Source organism: Erpetoichthys calabaricus, chromosome 5 (assembly GCF_900747795.2).
Source record: "Erpetoichthys calabaricus chromosome 5, fErpCal1.3, whole genome shotgun sequence".
In the NCBI taxonomy this organism is placed as follows: Eukaryota; Metazoa; Chordata; class Cladistia; order Polypteriformes; family Polypteridae; genus Erpetoichthys; species Erpetoichthys calabaricus.
In genome coordinates this window covers 101,355,311-101,376,721 of record NC_041398.2, presented here as the reverse complement: position 1 = coordinate 101,376,721, position 21,411 = coordinate 101,355,311, and the positions used below count along the sequence as shown (strand labels likewise).

At 37.2% G+C, this 21,411-nt stretch overlaps 1 protein-coding gene across 2 annotated transcripts in view; it reads left to right on the top strand.

Moving 5' to 3' along the window:
* crmp1 (collapsin response mediator protein 1) overlaps window positions 1-21,411 on the top strand; it is an 83,771-nt gene that overhangs the window by 52,124 nt on the left and 10,236 nt on the right. For both annotated transcript variants that reach the window (XM_028801839.2, XM_028801840.2), the window contains 5 exons: window positions 245-409; window positions 6,772-6,833; window positions 11,746-11,826; window positions 17,097-17,165; window positions 18,314-18,434. In XM_028801839.2, the coding sequence (XP_028657672.1) occupies window positions 245-409; window positions 6,772-6,833; window positions 11,746-11,826; window positions 17,097-17,165; window positions 18,314-18,434 (498 nt within the window). The remainder of the gene's footprint in view (window positions 1-244; window positions 410-6,771; window positions 6,834-11,745; window positions 11,827-17,096; window positions 17,166-18,313; window positions 18,435-21,411) is intronic.

Below are 21,411 nucleotides of genomic sequence, written 5' to 3'. Positions count from 1 at the left end.
AGTGTGTGACAGATGATGGATAGGATTCCTATTCCCGGATGAAATGCCATTATGGATTGTGATGGATAACCAAGATGGATGGGTTTCCTAATCGAGGGGCCATTGTACTGTTCCAGACAGGAGACTACCAAGGCATTCTAGGTTTCAAGTGATATCATTTAAAAGATCTTTAGAAGCACAATAATCAATGTACTGTACTAATGTACAAATATTCTCTCTTCCTGTTTTTGTTTTTCTTTTTCAGTTGATCATGTTGTTCCAGAGCCAAATCAGAGCCTCCTGACTGTCTTTGAGAAATGGCATGAGGCAGCTGACAACAAGTCATGCTGTGACTATTCCCTCCATGTAGATATTACAAGGTGGCATGAAGGAGTCAAGGAGGAACTAGAAGTCCTTGTACAGGATAAAGGTATGTTGTTTAACTATATGGCTTGATTAAATCTTTTTGGGGCAGAAGCTAAATATAAAAAGGGGTAAGGAATCACGATTCACATTCTTTCTGTAATATATTTGTTGATTCACCTACTCAAGTAGTTTTTTTTAGCAAAAATAAGAGAACATACCAAATCTGTGGTACTAAAATATAATATGCCATTTAATTATATCTACGGTGGGTTGGCACCCTGCCCGGGATTAGTTCCTGCCTTGTGCCCTGTGTTGGCTGGGATTGGCTCCAGCAGACCCCCGTGACCCTGTGTTCGGATTCAGCGGGTTGGAAAATGGATGGATGGATGGATTTAATTATATGCAATTTTGTTTACCCAGTTTGAATTTGCTGAATTACATTCCACTGATTTCCACTAGAAAACAGTGTCATGGATGACATTTACAAGGTACATTTCCTCACTGTTGAAATAAAATAATAAAACTGAAAGACCATTTTCTTGCCCAGTTTGTTTGAAGTTAAACATTGGGCAACACTGTTGTTCACCTTTTTGAACAATAAGGTCAGAATTATAAAAACATTTGAAATTGCATTTAAAAACAATCAAATGTACACGAAAACCAAGGCTAATATTTTGTGGACAGCAGAATTTTGGGGTATGAGTAAATAACCTAGAAAAAATGAAATGATAAAGTAAAAACTCATTATGATCCAGACCTAATATAGATACATTCCAAAAAGTGATGAAGTTAAAAGACAAAAGAAATGGCAAAAATGGATAAATAAGAACATAATTAAAAATTATGCAAAAGACTGCAAAGAGTACTGTACAAGAAAATAAAAAATATAACTCTGACATAGAGGAATACTGGACACTACAGGAACGGATCACAAAAGCATTCTAAAGGTCAACAGAGAAACTGAAAAAAGAATGATTAGTGAAGCCAAAATGATCATTAAGCAATATTTAAGCACTACTCCACTGAAAAAAATAGGAATGCCCAGATACACACAAGGAGATATTTTGAATATGAGAAGGAATACAGCAAATGAATCAAATATACATGTTTTTATCCAAGTGTGTGTAAAAGAAAATATACTGTAAATGTGTAAAAGAAAATATACTATAAATTCAGTACACACTCATGGGTTTATGAGAAGATCCTACCAAACCAATCTATTAGACCTTTTTGAAAGAATAAAACAAAGCATACCGGAATTATGTGTTTTATTTAGACTTTCAGAAAGCCTTTGACCATACCACACCAAAGAAACCTGTTAAATATTTCCAAGGGTAATATTTCAAATAAACAGTAAGTATCACTTTGGCCCAAGCACATTTAGAATGGATATATGACAACTGTGAAATCCTAGCCCAAAAGAAAAAGTAACATTTCTCAGAAAACATGAGAAATTAGAAAATTAATTTTTATGTGTTTTAAAGCCTGAAAATAACTAAAATTAACTGCTGAATATAGAAGGGATATTTTCAAGATTTCTGAAGAACTTGATTTTAAAGAAACAGAAATAACTAATATAATCCATTATAGAACAAATAGAAGGGATACTACAATGTGTAATCATGTCAGCAAAAACTATGTCTACACATGGCACAAGCAAATCAGTCAAAGAAACATCTAAATCGAAGAACAGAACAAGAGTTGTTGACAAACATCTTTGAAGCCATCTGACATCTAGAGTGACAGTTGTTGATGAACTTCTGCATTTTATTAATTTCTTCCAACTTCACAATTATTCCCTTAATTGCATTAACTCCAGTCAAGGTATTTTAAGATATCGCCATGTAATTCTCAAGTTATCTAAAATGGCTGGGAAGCTTCTCAAATTGTTCTGTTTTCAGACTGCTTTCTATAGTCTGAGGCTTCTTTTTTATGCCACATCACAAATAATACATACTGTGCTACCAAATACCACATGCACTCCACAAGATGTTACTGTATAGACCTCTACACTTTAAGTGCTTTTCTTCTTTATTTGTTGAACTATAATGAACTTTTAAGTTTTAATGTTTGTGTAATAATAAATATTTATACTGCAAAATGCAATAACCGTTCACCCCCTGGCACCTTTCTAAGTCATGCCATTGGACTGAACTATTGAAAATAAGAGAGATGATGATGTTGATTTCCTTGGTAAAAAGGTCAAAGTGTATCTTATTTCCTGAACAACACAGATATGTATCTTTGGGATTCCAGGCTTGTCTGTTTGAGCCAGTTTCCAACTCCAAGCATAAGTCAGGGCCGGTCAGCTAGGTTAGATAGTGTACTGGGTTAGTCTTTCTCCCAAAGTCTTTAGGGCTCCAGCCTGTTCTGTTATTTGTTGGAGTTACCTTATTTTTTGCACTATAAGACACACCTAACCATAAGATGCACCTAGGTTTAGAGGAGGAAAACAAGAAAAAAAATGTTCTGAACCAAATGGTGTACTAATATATTTCATAAATTATAGCAGAATAATATTTCAACCATGTAAAGTCAACAGCGGTGTCAAGGACCATCATCACTGTCATTAACAAATGAAGAGAGATTTTAAAGTTCAAGCACTCTTCTAGTTTTCTGGAAACCCCAAGAACTCCTCATCGCTAGTGTCAGAATTTATGAAGCTCAGTTGCTCATTATCACTGATATCACTTTCTTTGCTACCTTCATATATGATACTATCTTCAGTTCTATCTAAGGCATTGCTAATACCACATTTTTTGAATGACCATGCAGCAGTTTCGTCCTTCACTGAGTGCCATGATGTATTAACCCATTCACAAACTTGAGTGATAGTGGACCTCTTCATTCATCCAATAGGTGTCAAATCATGATTACCAGCAGCCATCCATTTGTTCCACTGTTCTTGCATAATGACTTTAAATGGTTTGTTGATTGAAACGTCGAGAGGTTGCAACTGACTGGTAAGACCCCCAGGAATTACAGCTAGATGAGTCTTCACTTCTTTAAAGCTATTTTTTTGTAGTTTCGCTAATATGTGCTCTAAACTGGTCGAGCACTAATAAAGCAGGTTTTTTCAGAAGCCCTCCAGGCCGTTTGGACCACACTTTTTCAACCCATACTCTCATTTCATTTTTGTCTACCCATCCTTTCTCATGAACATGCACAACAACTCCTTCTGGAATCACTTCTTTTGGAAAGTTTTTCCTTTTGAAAATTAACTTCGGTGGCAATTTGGTGCCGTCTGCACAGCAGGACAACACAACTGTGTAATGTGTTTTCTCATTTCCTGAGGCTTTCACAGTTATGGTTTTGGCACCTTTCAGATCAACAGTCTTATTAGATGACACATCAAAGGTTAGCGGGGCTTCATCCATATTCCCAATCTGGCCAATTTCAAAATCATTTTTCTTCCTAGCATCAATTACAAATTTATGAAAAGACAGAATCTTAGATTCATATTCTTATGGCATTTTTTGCGCAAAATTGCACAATTTTGGTGCGCATAGCAAGGCCACATCGCCTCATAAATCTGTAGCACCACGATGGTGATCCAGTAAAATCCTGAATGCCTTTCTCTACAGCAATGCATTTGGCTTCATATATTATCATTTTTGTAGAAACTGAGAAGCCATTATTCCGGTGACGTGTGATCCATTCTTTCATGTCAACGTCTAACTGTGGCCACTTTGCAGCAAACCCACGAGAAGTGTGCTTACTTTTATATACTTTTTGCAGCTGATCCTCCTGTTTCCTCCACTCTCTTATCATTTTTTCAGTTAGAGGTGGCCCAAAATATCTATATAAGGTTATGTGAACAGACCTTAGAGGGACACTTTTTTAAAAGATACTGGGCACATGAGCACTGTAGTCTGCAGGTGGGAAATCACTCATGCATGGCAAGCGCCCACCTACCGATCCTTCCAACAGCACACCACTCCCTCCAACATGCACCAACAGCCTCACAGTACTGGTGTGCACTGAAACAGTATGGAGGTAGACAAGATTGGAGGTGGTTCTACTGGCACAGACCCCATCCAGTGTCAAAGACAATTGGCAATAGGCAAAGTACACTCATGCCCGTTATTAGCCTCAGCTGATTCGACTGGTCAGCGGTTGTAACTGGGAGTGCCAGGTGGCTCTCTGCACTCTCCCAGGTCCCGGGTGATGGGCAGAGGTGGACGGCAACTGACCAGACGCCCTGAGATTCCGCAGTAAAGTGGGACATTTAAGCGTCCCCAGGGGTTTCTTGTGGGCCTACTACTTCCTCTTCTAACAGCTGTCGCTACCGCTGACAGGTCAGGTAGTACACATCACAGCCTGTGACTCAATATTTGCTCCATAAGACACACAGACATTTCGACACACTTTTTGGGAAAAAATGTGCGTCTTATGGAGCGAAAAATACGGTAATTCACTTATGTTCCTGGGGTACAGCACAGAATTATTTTTGAGAATTCATACTGGTTAAAAGCTGGATTGTTTTCTGTTTTATTATGAAATTACAACACCTTTAATTTAGTAAATATTTGTACCATATTTATTCAGGACTAAACAAAAAGACCAGCTATATAACATTAGCAAGGGATAGTTTAAAAGTGTTTTTGACTATAAAAGGATACAGAATTGGTTATTTCTCCAATAAAGTAGGATTCCTTGAATAGATTAAGTGAAAGTATCTTAGTAAAATGTGTTATGATATAGAAAACAGAAGAGACATCTAGAGGAATGTAACCTTATGGGACTGTGAACTTACAGTATATATATATATTTTTTTTATTGTATTTTTACCACTAGAACATATTCAGTCTAAATCAACAAAATCAATGTTTTCAGATATAAGTGGTACTCATGTTTAGTATGAGGACTTGGTATAGTCTTTGGTTAAGTTCTAAAATGGCTGAGTCTGCTATGACATGTTCCGTTCCATTTCCAGTTTTCACTGTATGTGGAGATTCTTTTTTCCCCTTTTTCAGTTCATTTTCCTCCAGCACTCAGCAAGATATGTTCCCATTGCATTATGCCCCCTCCTCACATTTTCTCTACACATTCCAGTCAATCTTGCATAACTTGTTGTTTCCCATTTCATACACTTTTAACTTTGTTTTTGTGATTTGCATAATACACTCTTTAATGCTTAATGCCTGTATTGTATCCTCACTTTTGATCGTCATTATGGCCTGCACAATTATGACATGCACAAATGTGGATTATGTTTATCTTTAAGATAACAGTGGAATATCTTCTTCATATCACTTTCTGCTGCAACTCTTCCCAGGATTCATGCTATTTCCTCAAATAGAGCACAGCAGTACATCTTTAATGGCTTTGCAGTCTCTCTTCAGAACTACAGCTGCTCAAAATTTATTTTCTTTTTAAATGAATGAGCTTTTCTTGGAAGTATGTTAGAAAACTAAACCCAATATTATTTGACTTTTGAGGTACTGGGTTCTGCTTTTCTCTTGAGATCTTGTATAGTAAAAATTAGAATATGCCATTTTCTGAGACCTAAATGAGCTCATATAAAGTCTGTCCTATCAGGCCTTCATTATATTTTGTGTGTATGAAGAAAAGAGAAATGTGAACATTAAATATTAGAATGCTCAAAATCTACTTTCAATGATATGGTGGCATCTTGGGGTTTGAATTCTGCACATTATTTGTGGGCAGCTTACATGTTCTCCCTGTGTCTGTACTGGTTTTCTCCAAGTACCCCTTTCTTCCTCCTATATTCCCAAAGATGTACTGGTTAGGTTGATCTGTGAGTCTAAATTGGCCTAATCTGAGAGTGGATGTGTGCACGGGAGGGCGTAGCAATGGACTGCAGTCCTTTTTAAGGTTAGATTTCAATGCTGCACTCATTCTTGCTAGGATAGACTTTGCTCAACTGCAACCCTTATTGGATTACATAGGTTTGAGAATGCTAAATGTTAAATGGCAAAATACACTTTTTATCTGCCAGGTTTTTATTTATCTTATTAAACAATATTCTGGAACTTTGTGAGTTTTATATTTTTATAAAAATAAACCTGGCTGTAGTACATTTTAACTAGCACAAAAATGTTTTCACATGTGTCCACTAGTACCAGAGTCTAAATCACTAGTAAATGAGGAACAGACTTGCGACCAAAATAAAACCTTTGGATAGATACTTGGGTCTAGATTGAGTGGGTTAATTGGCCTTTCTCATTTAATGGAGATATGGCTCTTGAAATTGAAATGAATTTTTGGCCTTGACTGTCTTTGACAGGTCTGAAGATATCCTACTAAGATTTAGTTGGCATTACTGCTTGCTCATGTTGTAGTGTAGTCTTTTGAATTTGATCAGTTATCTGTAAAGTGCTTTTGGTTGGTTTTCCACAAGAAAGGTATTTGCAGGAGTAACAGCAACAGATGCTTAAGTCTTTATTTTTCATCTCCAAACAGGGATCAACTCCTTCCAGGTATATATGGCTTATAAAGATCTTTACCAGATGACAGACAGTCAGGTAAGTCATTTTATATCTAGAGCATGGATTATATCTAGGAAACTTAAATAACCAATTGGTTAAAAAATTCTCCTTATGAATTTCTGCAATGGTTATAATGAAATAAAGCCAGAAGAAATTAATGGGATGTGCTGAGCACATGGGCTGTACTCTGTTGCTATAAATCAAACTTTCTAGCCTAAAGCAAAAGCTTCAATAAGGCTATTACAAAGATGCCATGAATATGGTAGAGTTCACAATATTTCTCTACCATGTAGTACTGATTTGGATAGCATATATTTAATGGTGTCCTGAACTAAGATACTAGAGACAGTAGTTAGTCACACATGTTGTGCACAATAAAAAATATTGCAGGTCACACAGTGTGCTACTGTGGTGCCCATCCAAAATATTTTCCCTAAGACCCTATTTAAGTGTGGTTGTTCATCTCAAAATTCAGGCCTAGAAAATGGTTTTAAATAGAAATTTATCAATATACTATGTATTTCTTGATTGACAGCTGTAGAAGAGAACATCATATTTGCCTACTAAATAAAATATTTAAGCAATAAACTGCTACTCAGAACCAAGGGCATGTTAACAAACCAAAGTTTTCTTAAAAATAAACTAGAACAACCTTTTTACCCAATGTGAGCCTTTCTAATCATAACTGTTTCTTAATTATGCAATCAGGGTATCTGCCCACTTGCCTTGGTTTCTTTTCAAGAGGCACCAACACCACCCTGTGACCTATTTTGTCCTAGATAAAGTTGTCTGCCTTTACTTTCTTCCATGGAGCTATTGCCCTGGCAGGAGGCACCAATATAAACTGACCCTAGTGTTCAGCCCCATGGAATCAAGGGAATCAAAGAATTTTGCCCTCCAGGCTGCAATGCCCTTTGGTTGCTCCTGCAACCCTAGACACACATTACTGGCCTTTTAACCACACAGTAAGCAGATAACACCCAGGGTGCCCACTTCCCACTGCTGCCTTTTGGAGAAGTTCACCCTACCTCTCTCCCAGGAAGACATATAGACACATAAAGACACTTACTGGTGTACGACATTGTGAGTGTCCACCTAGCTGACAGCTATTGTTCGGGCTGAGGCTAATTGTTAGTCCATCTTAATGAATGGTCTTTTCTTTTCTTCACTACTATTTTGAAGAGACCTATTTATACCTTTCCTTTGAGAGTTTAGCTGTATCCACTGGAGCTCCCTTCCCTAATGGAGCTCTGATTAGGTAAAATACTTCCTTCATTGCCTGAATCTGTCTTATCCTTGAGAGCCCATAATGATGACATGTTCTTACTAAAATTAGACACTGAGGATGTCTGTGTGCTGACCTTGGCCTATTTCACTCTCTCCTTTAATATTCTGGCAAACTCGTTTCATCCTCCTGTGCAGTTGAATAATTTTATTAGGACCAGATCATTTGTTGGAAAATACCAATCAATGCCTAAACATGAAACTACCCTTAACTTAGGAATAGATTTCTGAAGAAGTAGTTTCAATTATTTTTCGTTATTATGTAATTTCCCTCTACTTTATTTATTTTACCACAAGCTATTAACAGTGTATGTAAAAACCTTGTTGAGTAATGCCAATTTGTATTGCATGACTTTCTTATACTATTTTTCTGTTATTACCACTTTTTTTGTATTAACTGCCCAAGATGAATATTTTTACAAAAGCTTAAACTATTGAAACAGGAAAGCAATGTAGTTTAGCATCTGTATAAAATACTGTATGGTTTGAGAATCAGAATTGATTGATTGATTTTAATCGATCACTTCAGTGTTGCCTTTGGCAATACCAGTAATTAATTAAAAAAAAAATTGTAAGACATCCACTCAGGGATGCCAAGTCAGTGTAGGAGATGTAAGGATTTTAATGTCTGCCCACCCATGGATTTCTGTTTTACTTTCCAGCCAGGATGCCAGAAATATCAGAAGATCTATACAGTTTATGAATGAGGGTCATAAATTGGTGAAAGTCAACATTAAATACTTTCACATTCTTTGTTGTAGTTCAAACATGGTGATAGACTTGTTTTCAACAAATATCCCAAACACGCTTGCTGCAATAAATCAAATAATGCAATTTATTTATAACTGAAAGCTAACAGAAGGTGATGGATGCATGATGTATAGACAATTTACAGCCAATCAAGGTGAGGCCATTCGTGCTTACAGCCAATGCTCCCTCTAATTTTTTTATACTGATTAGATGGGTGTGAATAATAGGGAAGGTGGTATATTCCTTTTAGAACCAGTTACATGAATCCCATTGCAGTACATGAGCTTTCTCCCATGAAGCACCAACAAATGAATGATGAGTTTTCTCCATGATATAACAAACACAGCAAAGGCCAACACCTGAACGACTAGAGTGGGTTGGTCCCCCATGAATTAACTGTTGACCGCTGCGAAACACTGACATATGAACAACAAGTGGTTCCCCCGTGGAATTTCAGTAGCACAGCTGTGTAGCACTTCCAAACTGCTGTGGAGGAGAGGGGGTAAACAACATGAAAACAGCTGAGCAGCAGTTACAACAGTGCTGCATGGCACTCTGCAAAAAGGCCACTGAGACTTGAATATCGGTTTGTGCTACTCATTACCAGCAGTTAAAGTATGCATTCTGATGACCCACACCAGATCCACAGAGCCTCAATTACCATGACCTGTACAGTTTGTGACTGAAAAACGGCCAAATAGCCCTAATTGCAGCCAAAAGACGCTCATAACTTTTTGTATAGATAGATAGATGAAGGACAACAACAAGCAATGCAAAATATAAAATTATAACACCTTAATTGAATGTTTTCTCTCCTATAGAAAAAGGCACAACAGTTCTTAATTCTCCTCTTTCAATTCATATAGTTAAAATGGATAAGTTATTTAGCTAGTTATCAAGTTCCTAGTGCCTGCACCGTGAAGGTGGCATTGATTCACTCAGTGCTAGTCTGCACTGGTCAACCCCTATCACACACACCCCACACACACGGCTCCTTTGAGTGTGTAAGATGCTGTTCTGAACTTTCCTGGTGGATTTAAGAATAAACCTATAACAGCCAATGACTTGCCCTTTACAAAGGTTATTACGTTTCAGTTACAGTAATACCAATACCATAATATATTAGCTGGCTTTATCCTAACTATTAAGTTACAGTTATCAGTTCTTGAATCAAAGTAAATATACTTATAGTTTGGGGTAGGCAATGCTTTGTTTCTTTCTTAGTCAGCTTTCTCTGGCAAGGGTGTTCAGCACACTTTTTTTAGTGCACTTTTCTTTCTTTGTTCAGGACAAAAGAAGAACAGTATGCACCACTTGTTCTGCTGATGTCTTGAATGGCAAAAATAAGATAGAGTTATAATGCAACAAATTTGATTAGTTACCGAAAAGGTCACCAACTGAACAAGTATGCTGGCTACGTCAAAGCACTGCTCCTTCTTTTTTATTTGAGCATTTATTCAGAGCACCCTGAAAGCAAAATTCAGCTGGCTGGAATACACCATGCATCTATTTAAAACAACCAAGAAATAAAATAAAAAGAGACTAAGATAGTTGTCAAGATCCATATTGTTTAAAAATTGAAAAGTTTGTCATTTATGTAAAATGTTTATACAGAAGCCTGGTTATAACTTATATATAAACTACATTCGAAATAATAATAGAAACTAATAAGTATAAATGTTAATCAAATAACCTGCAGATATGCAATTGGAAAGATCAGTTATGTGTATTGACTTATACTTTGCATAATGAGGCAAAAACAACCTCCCAACCACCCAACCTCTCATGGACCAGGGTTAAGCACCCTTAAATATCAAAAATGCTTCAAGAAATGAACTCACTGATCAGCATAAAACCGTGTTGAAAAAACAAGACAAAATCTGAAATGAGCATCAAACAATAAAAAATAGCCATTAGCTCTGAAGTAAACTCATATCTTCCACATTCATGATTAAGTTCTTAAATGGGCATTTTTGTAATGTATTGTAAAAACTGTACAAATATAATAATAGGTAAAAATCTGAAACCAGGCTGCTAACATTGTTCTGGTTCCTGGTGGCATTGATGTCTCTTGTGACTATTCCTATGAAGTCAGTAGACGGATTGGGAGAGCATGGGGGGTCATGAGGTCACTGGAAAGGGGTGTGTGGCACTCCCAATATCTATGCAAAAGGACAAAGGACCAAGTTTTCAGATTCCTGGTGCTTCCTGTCTTGCTATATGGTTGTGAGACATGGACACTATCCAGTGACCTGAGACGAAGACTGGACTCCTTTGGTACTGTGTCTCTTCGAAGAATCCTTGGGTACCGCCGGTTTGACTTTGTGTCGAATGAGCGGTTGCTCATGGAGTCCTGAATGAGGCACATTACCTGCATTGTGAGGGAGCGTTAGTTACAGCACTATGGCCATGTGGCGCGGTTCCCCGAGGATGATCTGGCTCGCAGGATCCTCATTGTTGAGGACCCGAGTGGCTGGACCATTATCGTCTGTTATGGCAAAAATAGGTTGTCTGTTTTGTAGAAATTCTGTTTCATCCATCCATCAATTTTCTAAATTCACTTAATCCAGAGAAGGGTCATGGACAAGCTGCCTAGCAAGCAGTAACAACCCCCAGACGTGGTGCAAGCCTATCACAGGGTGATCACACACACGTACAACCAGGGCTCATTTCAGAATCATCAATCCAGTGTACCTGCAATTCTTCAAAATTAAAAAAAGAGACTAAATGAATTTTCAATTAAATAGACTTAATCAGATACTGTATGTTTAGGAAACTTGACAAATTTATAAATTCCATTCCTGGATTTTGTTGAATAGTGTAAAGAAGCACAAAAGTTACCTTTTGATTAGAGCTGTCTTTGTTTCCAGGGAAATACATCTAAAATGCTCTGTGCTTTTGTGTTGTTTCACAGATCTATGAAGCCTTTACATTTCTGAAAGGCCTTGGAGCAGTGGTTCAGGTGCATGCAGAGAATGGAGATCTAATTGCTCAGGTAAGTAAACATGTTAAAAAGACATTTTGAACAGTTGATATTTTAACAGAAAGATTCCATGAAGTCAGTTGATTTCTGATTTGTATCACGTGTTTCCTTCTGCACCAACTGGATAACATACCAAGCTTTATGTTTTTATTTAACACTTTAGAATAGGCACCACCTAGGATGCATCAATTAGTCATATACTATTATGTAATAAGACCCTAACAAAGGTTTATTTTGCCATAATAGCACAAATCATCTGTAAAGTTATTCATCTCTGTGTGGTGTGGTATATTAAAAGCTTGTGATATGCAGGTAAAATTACTTGTGAATATGAGAGCTTCATTTGATCTTATTAAGCATTAATTAAGAATTTGCAAGACTTTTGTTGAAGTATGAAATATTTAGAGTGTAAAATATACAGAGGAACACAGAAAAAGGGTTTGGGGTAGCCACCCTCTATACTGAACTTGAAGAATTTTGGCAGATTAAGGCAAATCAAAAAATATTATGTCTTTACGCTCGCTGCGGTGGGCTGGCACCCTGCCCGGGGTTTGTTTCCTGCCTTGCGCCCTGTGTTGGCTGGGATTGGCTCCAGCAGACCCCCGTGACCCTGTGTTCGGATTCAGCGGGTTGGATAATGGATGGATGGATTGATTATGTCTTTATAGACGTGAGTCCAAAACAGAATTGAAGTACAATGACAAACATAGCAATATATAGCTGACTGACAGGAAGAGGAAAGACTGGAAGTGGGAATGATGTCTTTGGGAGACAGGTTCTGGTTGACCGGAAGCGGAAGTGATGTTTTTAGGAGGCAGGTTCTTCTGGTGGTCGGCAGAGGGAAAGTGGTGAAATGTTAGAGCACAGCGCCAACCCCTGGTCTGGTGGAGAAACACATTTATTCGAGCCCATATACTGTCTCCCATGCACACGGGTGTGACCAGGGACATATTATTACCCACTTAACACTAACCCTAAGGCTAGTATGTCACATTGCACAGTGAAAAATAGCCATGTTATTGAAGCTTTATGAATGTTACAGAGACGAAAAAAGCTTTTGTTAAGGTCTTATTACATAACATTATTAACATTATTGTTTTTTATTGCATATACATTATATGCCTAATGCAGAAATGCAAGAGCAAAATTACATTCAAAATCAGTTTTTTATTGTGCACTAACTAAATAGTGTCTGATTAAAAAGACTGAAATGCAAAGAAGAAAATAGACAAACCTATATAGAACAACATTCAGTAAACAGACAACCCATATTAGTCCAAAAGAGCTGCTAGAGACTGAGACAAGAGTCATAGCTATGAAGTCCAAACACAGAAAAAGGCTGCAATAAATTTCTGATAGTTTGCTGAAGAAAAGTCAGGAGACTCTTATGCAGATGAGAAATGAGAGCAAAATTCAGCAGAGGTGATCGCCATGTAATTGAGATTGTCATAGAGCAGCAAGTTAAGGAGCATTAAAATGTACAAGAATGCTGACCAAGACTATGCCCAAACACAAGGCATAACAGCATTCTATGACAAAGCAAACAGTGTGTATGAGTGTGTGTATGTTGTCTGATGGGCAGTCTCTTGAATGCTAATTTCTAGTTGAAGTCCTCTACGTATGTCATTCACTTAACTAAAAATATCCAAGGATTAAATCTTGCCTTTTTAGGTGTGTTCACATTCTATGCGTGAAACAACTATTGCAATATCTCATGTTTGTCTGTCTGCCTTCATGAAACAACTTGGCCCACAGTGCAGTAATTTTGTTGAAATTTGGTACACTTATTCTTCAAGGAAATTTTTCAAGACAGTTCAATTTACATTGAGATATCTCAAAAAGATTTTGCTGTACAAAGTTTTAAAGTTGCCAGAACTCCCCATGAAAAGCATGGCAAATCTGTAAACTTTCTATTTTAAAACAGAGCAGTGTTCTGTGAGACTTCCACTACGAATTACTATACTGTTTCACATTCACCTTGGCAGCGGTTACACCAGCTTGATATTTTGTACATTTTCTTTATTTTTACCTTTGGCGGCTACTACTGGAGGCAAGCAGATCCCCAATACAAGTTAATGAAACATCAGCAGACTGCCTGCTTGGGTAGGAAGCTACTCACTGTCATGAGCTATTTCCATATGTATGGGCTGGTAGCCAGTCCTCTATTGACAAGTCAAGCTGGGCATGTGCAGAAAACTCTGCGTTAGCAAGTTGTTTTTATGAAGTCTACCCAACTGCTTGAACATATATGAAAGACAACCAGTAAGCAGCATTTCACTTCTCCCAATACTTTGTGATAAGTGCGTTAAATGATCTTCGTAACCAAAAAACATATAACATGCAAGCAAGGAAAACAAAAAGGTTATCTAGATATGAATGAAGTACCCAGTGGCATGTAAGTCATACTGTACAGAGCAAATAAACATTTACTCAGTGTTAACCTAACACTAAACCAGGCTCACAGAATTATTGTCTGTGATTTATAATGATTTGCTCTTTCACTGACACTGTAATTTAATAGGGTGTTCAGACGTTGTGATTATGTGTCCTGACTATTGTGATTATGTGTCCTGAAGAACATCAAAATGTACCTGGTTTTAATAGGCTGCCCATCTAATAAAGTTTTTCAGTGCAGCAAATATTGCATACTAAAGCAAACATTATCACAATATATTTAGAACAGCACATAAAAAATCTCCAAGAGGCGAACCTTCTTGATTAGCAACTTGTGTTATATTTGAACAGCATAGTGAAAAGGAATGCAAAGCACATAACAGAGTACAACATTTATTTATTTACACATCAGGCTCTGTGTGGAGTCCTTTGTGTTGATTTCTTATTTTTTTTCCCTCTGTGCTCTGAACTCTGAATCTGTGCCCTGATCCTTCTCTGATGATGATGGTTTGATAAAGCAGGCATTAATCTATGAGGATGGGCTTTATGAATGGGCAGACATGCCACACAAGTGTCCCTGTTTGGGACTTTGAAGATTTGTTTTCCCTATAATTTGCCATCATAATACCACATTCACCTGATTATTTGTAAGGGTCACTTGCTATAATAAAGTTTACCTTTCACTTTGGTTGTTCCAGAACACCAGTCATAACTGAATAACTTTGCAGGTCCGATTTCATGAAAATTACTATGGCCAGACATGCTCAAGGACTAAACAAATTAATTGCAAGCATTTTTTTTTAATTTATTCAGGTTATTTAATTGACAACTCCAAATTGTTATTGTATATGTATATAGGGTTGTATGTATATGTATATGTGTGTGCGTGTGTGAAAGTGGACTCTATGATGGACTAGAGTCCTGCCCAGGTCTGTTATCACCCATTTGACCTGGGATAGGCTAGGGGTCCACAACCCAGAAATGAATTGGAAATGTTCTAGAACCTACCTGCTGAACTCAGCCCATGATGTTCTACAGTGCCTGCACAAGCCCTTGAAAGCATTTGAATTTTACATACTTTTTCTAACTTGTTTTACCTGTCAAGGGAAATTTCTTCTATTACTGCGTTCATCACTAGCTATGATGCCACACTGACACTTGGATCTTGCATAAATAAAGACATTCTTATCAAAATCAAAATAAACTGTAAAAAATGAACTAAAGAGAATGTCTGAATGTGACCTGGAGAATGCTGTCAGAGAATCAAAAGGGAATAAATGAACAACCTGGAAATGTAGTTTAAGGACACCAGTATCATGGATTATATTGCAGAGCCAAGAGTAATGCAATGCTAGTGAAACCACCATCTGGTTAGCTAGATTATGTACTTGTTTATAGGTTTTGTCATTAGTGTCACACTTAAAAAGTACAGTGAAAACGTTACTTGTGATACATTAAAACACATTGCAACTCTGAATCGTGCCTGAAAACTCTACTACCCACTGTTACTTATTTTTAAGGTTATGAAGTTTCAGTGCTCTGTTAAGCCACTTTGTCTGTGTCTCCCATTCTCAAGTCAGCAGTTAATGGTGTATCTCTGGACCTATGTGAGCTTTTTGAACACCTTGGCAGGCTAGTTTTGTTAGAATGTTGGATGTAATAACTTTGCATTGTCTTATAATTGCTCGATTTATGATTGTGGAGATTTGAGCATCAGACTCTCCAGTCTCATTAGGATTTAAAATTTCTTAATACATTTTTTCTAGAATGAATTGGCCAACCTGCTACTAAACATCATTAATATGAAAATAACCATTACAAAAAGAAAACGTGATAGAAAAAAATGTGACTGTTGTTATATAGACTGTTTTGTATGTTTAATACAAGGGAACATTTTGCTCCCGATTACTGCATTACAGTCTGGAGGTACTCATGATTGATACTTTAGCAGTGAAGTGTGAGTGTTTTTGACCTATAATAGTAATGTGATCTGCTTGGTGCTAGTCCTTTATGAATATATAGCCCCTAATGAGTTTTGTCAAAGTTTTGAAAGCAGGGTCAAGTACCTGGTATTTTTGGAATATATATGAATTTATGCAATCTTATTTATAATCAAACCACAACATTGATTTAATATTTTATACAAGTTGTTACGTAATGTAACATATCATTTAATTGCACAATTTACAATCTTCTTTATATGGGAATTCAAACCAAGGACTATCTGTAAAACTTAATGTTTTTTTAATTCTTTTTTTGTACAAAGTAAGCGATATAATTTTCTTATAATTGTGAGACAGTCATCTGACAGTCACTTATTTTATAACATTGGTGTCTTGTCCACAGCTGGTTCACTCCTGTCAATTATGGCCAGAATAGGCACAGAGGAGGAAAAACTTGTATAGAAAATGGAGAGATGGATTCATTGATGCTTTGGTTTGTCTCACTTTCAGGCTTCTGTAAAACAAATTAAAAGAGTAAGATCAATTACATAGAATCTGTGATAAATTTGAATCCTATGTACACTGTGCACACAAACAATTTGCCCTGTAAGGAATTACCTTATAACTATCATCTGCTGACAATATAAAAGTACTGAACATTATCATTTGCATTTATTTTTCAAATATTGGCCTCTTTTTAACAAATATTTCTAAAAACAGCAAAATATGAAGAGACAAAATAAAGTAATATTTGCTAAAAAAAAAAGTTCAAATGTTGAGGGGTATCTTTCGAGTTTTCCTAAAGTCTTCATTTCCATTTGGGAAAAAAAAAACGCAGACACAGACTGATATGCTAGATTAATTGCAGACTTAATGTACTCTTAAACTTGTCTGGAATGAAAAGGTACAGTTACTCTCAATAAATTGTTTTGTGATCTTCATCAGGAACAAAACAAGATTCTCAGCATGGGCATAACAGGACCTGAAGGACATGCACTCAGTCGACCTGAAGAGGTAACCAAAAAATTATTTATTGGTCTGAACATAAAAAAAATCTATTTTACACCATCTTCCGTAAACTTTAATAGTACTGGTTCCACCACTGGTAAAACAAGTACAGGCCATTCCAAGTAATATAAGAAACAACTACTTATGAATTTTGTTAAGCACATAGACAACTGGGTATAACTGGGATGAGACAGGAGCCAGTGGTGCTTTGAGCTGTGAATAAAAGTTGAACGAGTTTAATCTTTTTAGTTTAAATAAAAAGATTAAGGAGGTAATATTAAATAGATATTAAAAATTAATGAAGGAAAATAGAACACAAAAGTACATATGAAAGCTCCTTTTTTTTTTTTTTTTTTGCATTTTTTTAATTTCTCTTCAGTAAGAAAAAATAGCAATTAAAAATCACAGAAAAGGTAGCAGCAACAGTAAGCAACAACAGCATCCCCCAAACTACTCTCCCAAAATCACCCTGTAAATGGGGTCCTTAAATGATTGAAAGTTACTGATGCCTGTCTGGACCGGTGAGACTGGTCTGAGCCCAAAGCAGAGAGAAGAATCTGAAAAAGGAGCAGTTAAACAGTAAATTCTGCACAATTTTAGGTATTTTCTCACACAGTCAATCACTAATAAATGGTATAAGTTACAAAGCAATGTAGTAGATAGCAGTAATTAGGGGCCCTGCAAATCTAAATGTAATATTTTGAAAAGGTTCAAAAAGGTTTTGAAAAGGTGAATGACCTGTTCTTTTAGAAAAAAAATATATGCTGCATTTCCTATAAAGTGCACTGGAAATGGAGAACAAAAGAGAATAGAAAAGGAGGAATTTGTATATAGCTAGGTAACAGTATCAGGATGAGGGAAACATACTAAAAGTTGAAAGGCTATCAAATATTTATATTTCAAACAGGCCTTGCAAGGCAGAAGTTTCTCAAGGATTTAGGCAAGTATAATTTTATTTTAATTTGGTGTTGGCCAGTAATGAATCAAGGGTATGCTTTATTTGCATTTAGCAGCACTGGTGAAGCAGTGCTGACTATGATAGTGCTGTAGTAGGTCTTCTGTTTAAAAGGCTATATTTAAAAGTGAAATGACAGACGTAAGGTGAAGGCTGAGGTTTTTTTACTGTTTTGTACATAAATTTTTGTGTTTTGCAGTTGGAATCTGAAGCAGTTTTCCGTGCCATAACAATAGCCAACCAGGTGAATTGTCCAGTGTATATCTCCAAGGTGATGAGTAAAAGTGCAGCAGACATCATAGCACAAGCTAGGAAGAGAGGTGAGTGTCATGTGTGGTTTTGTTTCTATGTAGTTATATACAGTAAGTGTGTGTATACACCTGTACTCTGTCTGTCTATTTGTCTTTATCTATAGAATGTTACTTCTATGAGTTCTGTGGTGTGTAAAGTCTTCATACAGGACACCTTTGTGTAGTTGCACTCTAGCACTTCATTTCACACTCACAAAAGAATGGGAAAAGATGAGAAACCCCAGTGATCAATGAACAGGTGCAACACAACAAACCGTAGTGGGTGGCGCTTCACAGCAGATAGCACTCCCTCGGGCAGCAAGGCCTCAACAGAATTTGATGATGTTAACAGAAGTGCTTAGTTGTTTCAAGAAGGAGTGTGTGTTGCTTTGCTTAGACAGTCTGCTTGAACTAGGCAACGTGACACACACTTATACTGTATATATGTATGTACTGTATGTATGTGTGTATATGCTGTATATATATATATATATATAATATATATATGTGTGTGTGTGCGTGTATGTATATATACTGTATATATATAGCCTATGTGTATGTGTGTATATATATATATATATATATATATATATATATATATATATATATATATATATATATATTGTGATGGACGACCGGCTATGGACTCCGGTCGCCACCCCCGGGCCGCTAGGAGGAGCCCTCCGGACAGCAGGATGGTGCCCTGACTTCCAGCAGGGCCTCATGGACTCTGTAGTTTATACACACAGCCCTGCTGGATACCTTGGGGGCCACCGGGAGTCGCTGTAGGGGGGCTAGTGGGCTCTTGTGTGCCCTATAACCCGGGAGTGCGTCAGCATCACGTGTCCGGAAGGAACGACGTGCTCCCGTGATGTAGAAGAGGACGGTTTGCCCTGACCCGGAAGGAAAACGGACTTGTGGGTTTGGCCAGGAACCACTTCCAGGTCAGGGGCTATAAAAGGACTGTGGGAAGCACAGAACACTGAGCTGAGCTGGGAGGTAGGGTGGCAAAATGTCTGGGCGAGGAGGATTGGTTATTATAGAGAGTATTGTGATTTATATGAGTAGTGTGGTGTGTGGAGTGCTTTGTGCACCGTGTAATAACAAAATAAATAGTTATTATACTTTCACCTGGTCATCAGAGTGGTACCTGAGGGTTCAAGAGGTGGACAAAGGGCTTATTTGCTACAATATATATATATATATATATATATATATATATATATATATATATATATATATATATATATATGTATATGTATATGTATGAATTTCTGTGTGTTTGTATGTTTATGTACAGTATGGTGCTTAAAATGGCTGCCTTACAGTATTAAGATCTAATGAGGTGATTGATTGTAATAATTATGATTGTTAGATCTGCATCCTATTTATAGTTTATGACAGAAGCTGAGTTAGAACCCTGTATCCCAATTTTACTCTGAAAGCAAACAAGGATGAATACCAAGTAGCTGTAGTTACCAAAACATCAGAAGAAAAGATGTCAAGCAAACATTAGATTGAAAACAACTGAAGTTCATAATGTATAGTAAAAGAATATATCTATAAAGCTTGATTGTCAAATCTAAATTGATTTGGTATGTGTAAATGTGAGTGGATGCACATGACAGTATGTTTTGTGTTCCTGTGTTATTCTCAGCCCCTGTTCCCCATTAATTTGATTTAAAGAGTTAGGAAATAGGTTGATGGATTTTAGCTGATTCATACATCTGCAAGAAGGAAAAGTTTAGATAAAGTTCATAGGCAGCACCCAACTGGTTATACATTTCTTGATAGGAGCAGTCTTCATGGCATAAATCTTGGATTTCATTGGTGCCTATCTTTTGAATAAAATCAAATATAGAGTGATAAAATAAATGATCCAGACCTAGTTCAAAATAGTGTGCAAATACCACCTGATCCAACAGTCCCAGACTGGTCATCGAGAGACGGTGTTGAAGACTGTTCACACCCATGTCTACTTGGGTGGGCTGGTTGGCATCTCGGCATGGAGAAGACGAGGGATCACATTTCAAAACACTTCTGTTGGCTAAATATGGGGAAGGATGTGGAGTAGTTTTGTAAGTGTTGCCCCAATTCTCAAATTGTTTCTGCTTTTAGACTTGCTAGGGCTCCCCTCTCAACAGTGCATAATTTGGACATCCCTTTCGAAAGAGTCAGGTTAGAAGAGTAAGAATGATTATCACTATATGCTTGTGTTGGTTGGTTATTTAACAAGATATTCTGAGGTGGCCGTTTTGCGGAAGGCTAATGCACAGGCTGTTGCTAAGGCTCTATCAGAAATGTTCACTCGTATCGTCATACGCACTTTATGTCTTGTATTGTAAAACAGCTATGTAAGAGCCTTGCAATTAAACAATTGAGCACCACTGTCTATCATCTGCAGATAAATGGCCTAACTAATTAATTTAACAAAACTTTGAAACAGGTGATCCAGCGGGTGGCACATGACGCCCCAACCTCTTGGGACACCGTGTTGCCCTTCCTCCTGTTTGCCGTTCAGGAATCTTCTCAGGCATCTCCCAACCTAGGTCCTTTTGATCTATTATTTGGCCAACAGCCACAAGAGGTGTAGGAAATTTTTCAGGAAGAATGGACATGGATTTTTTACTGAAACTCTTGGGGGGAGACTTGTTGATCGGGTTGTTTCGCTCCAAGCATAAATTTCGTAATTGTCCTCAAAGTGGTAGAGCACCACCAATGCAAACAGGAGGCACAAAAATGTAATTAGGACAAGAAACGCAAACTTTGCAAATTCAAAACTGGTGATCAGGTACTTATTTTTATCCTGTCTGACGTAAATTTCAAGCCAAATGGCTGGGACTGGCAATAAAGCAGGAAAGCATGAGCCCAGTGAACTATAAGATGAGGATTCAGTTCTGGCCTGTTGTGAGCAAATGTGGATGTATGAATAAGTCCACCTTATGATGGATTGCAACTACATATGTGGTTGGCTCCTGTTTTGCACCAAGTGTTACAGATACTGAGT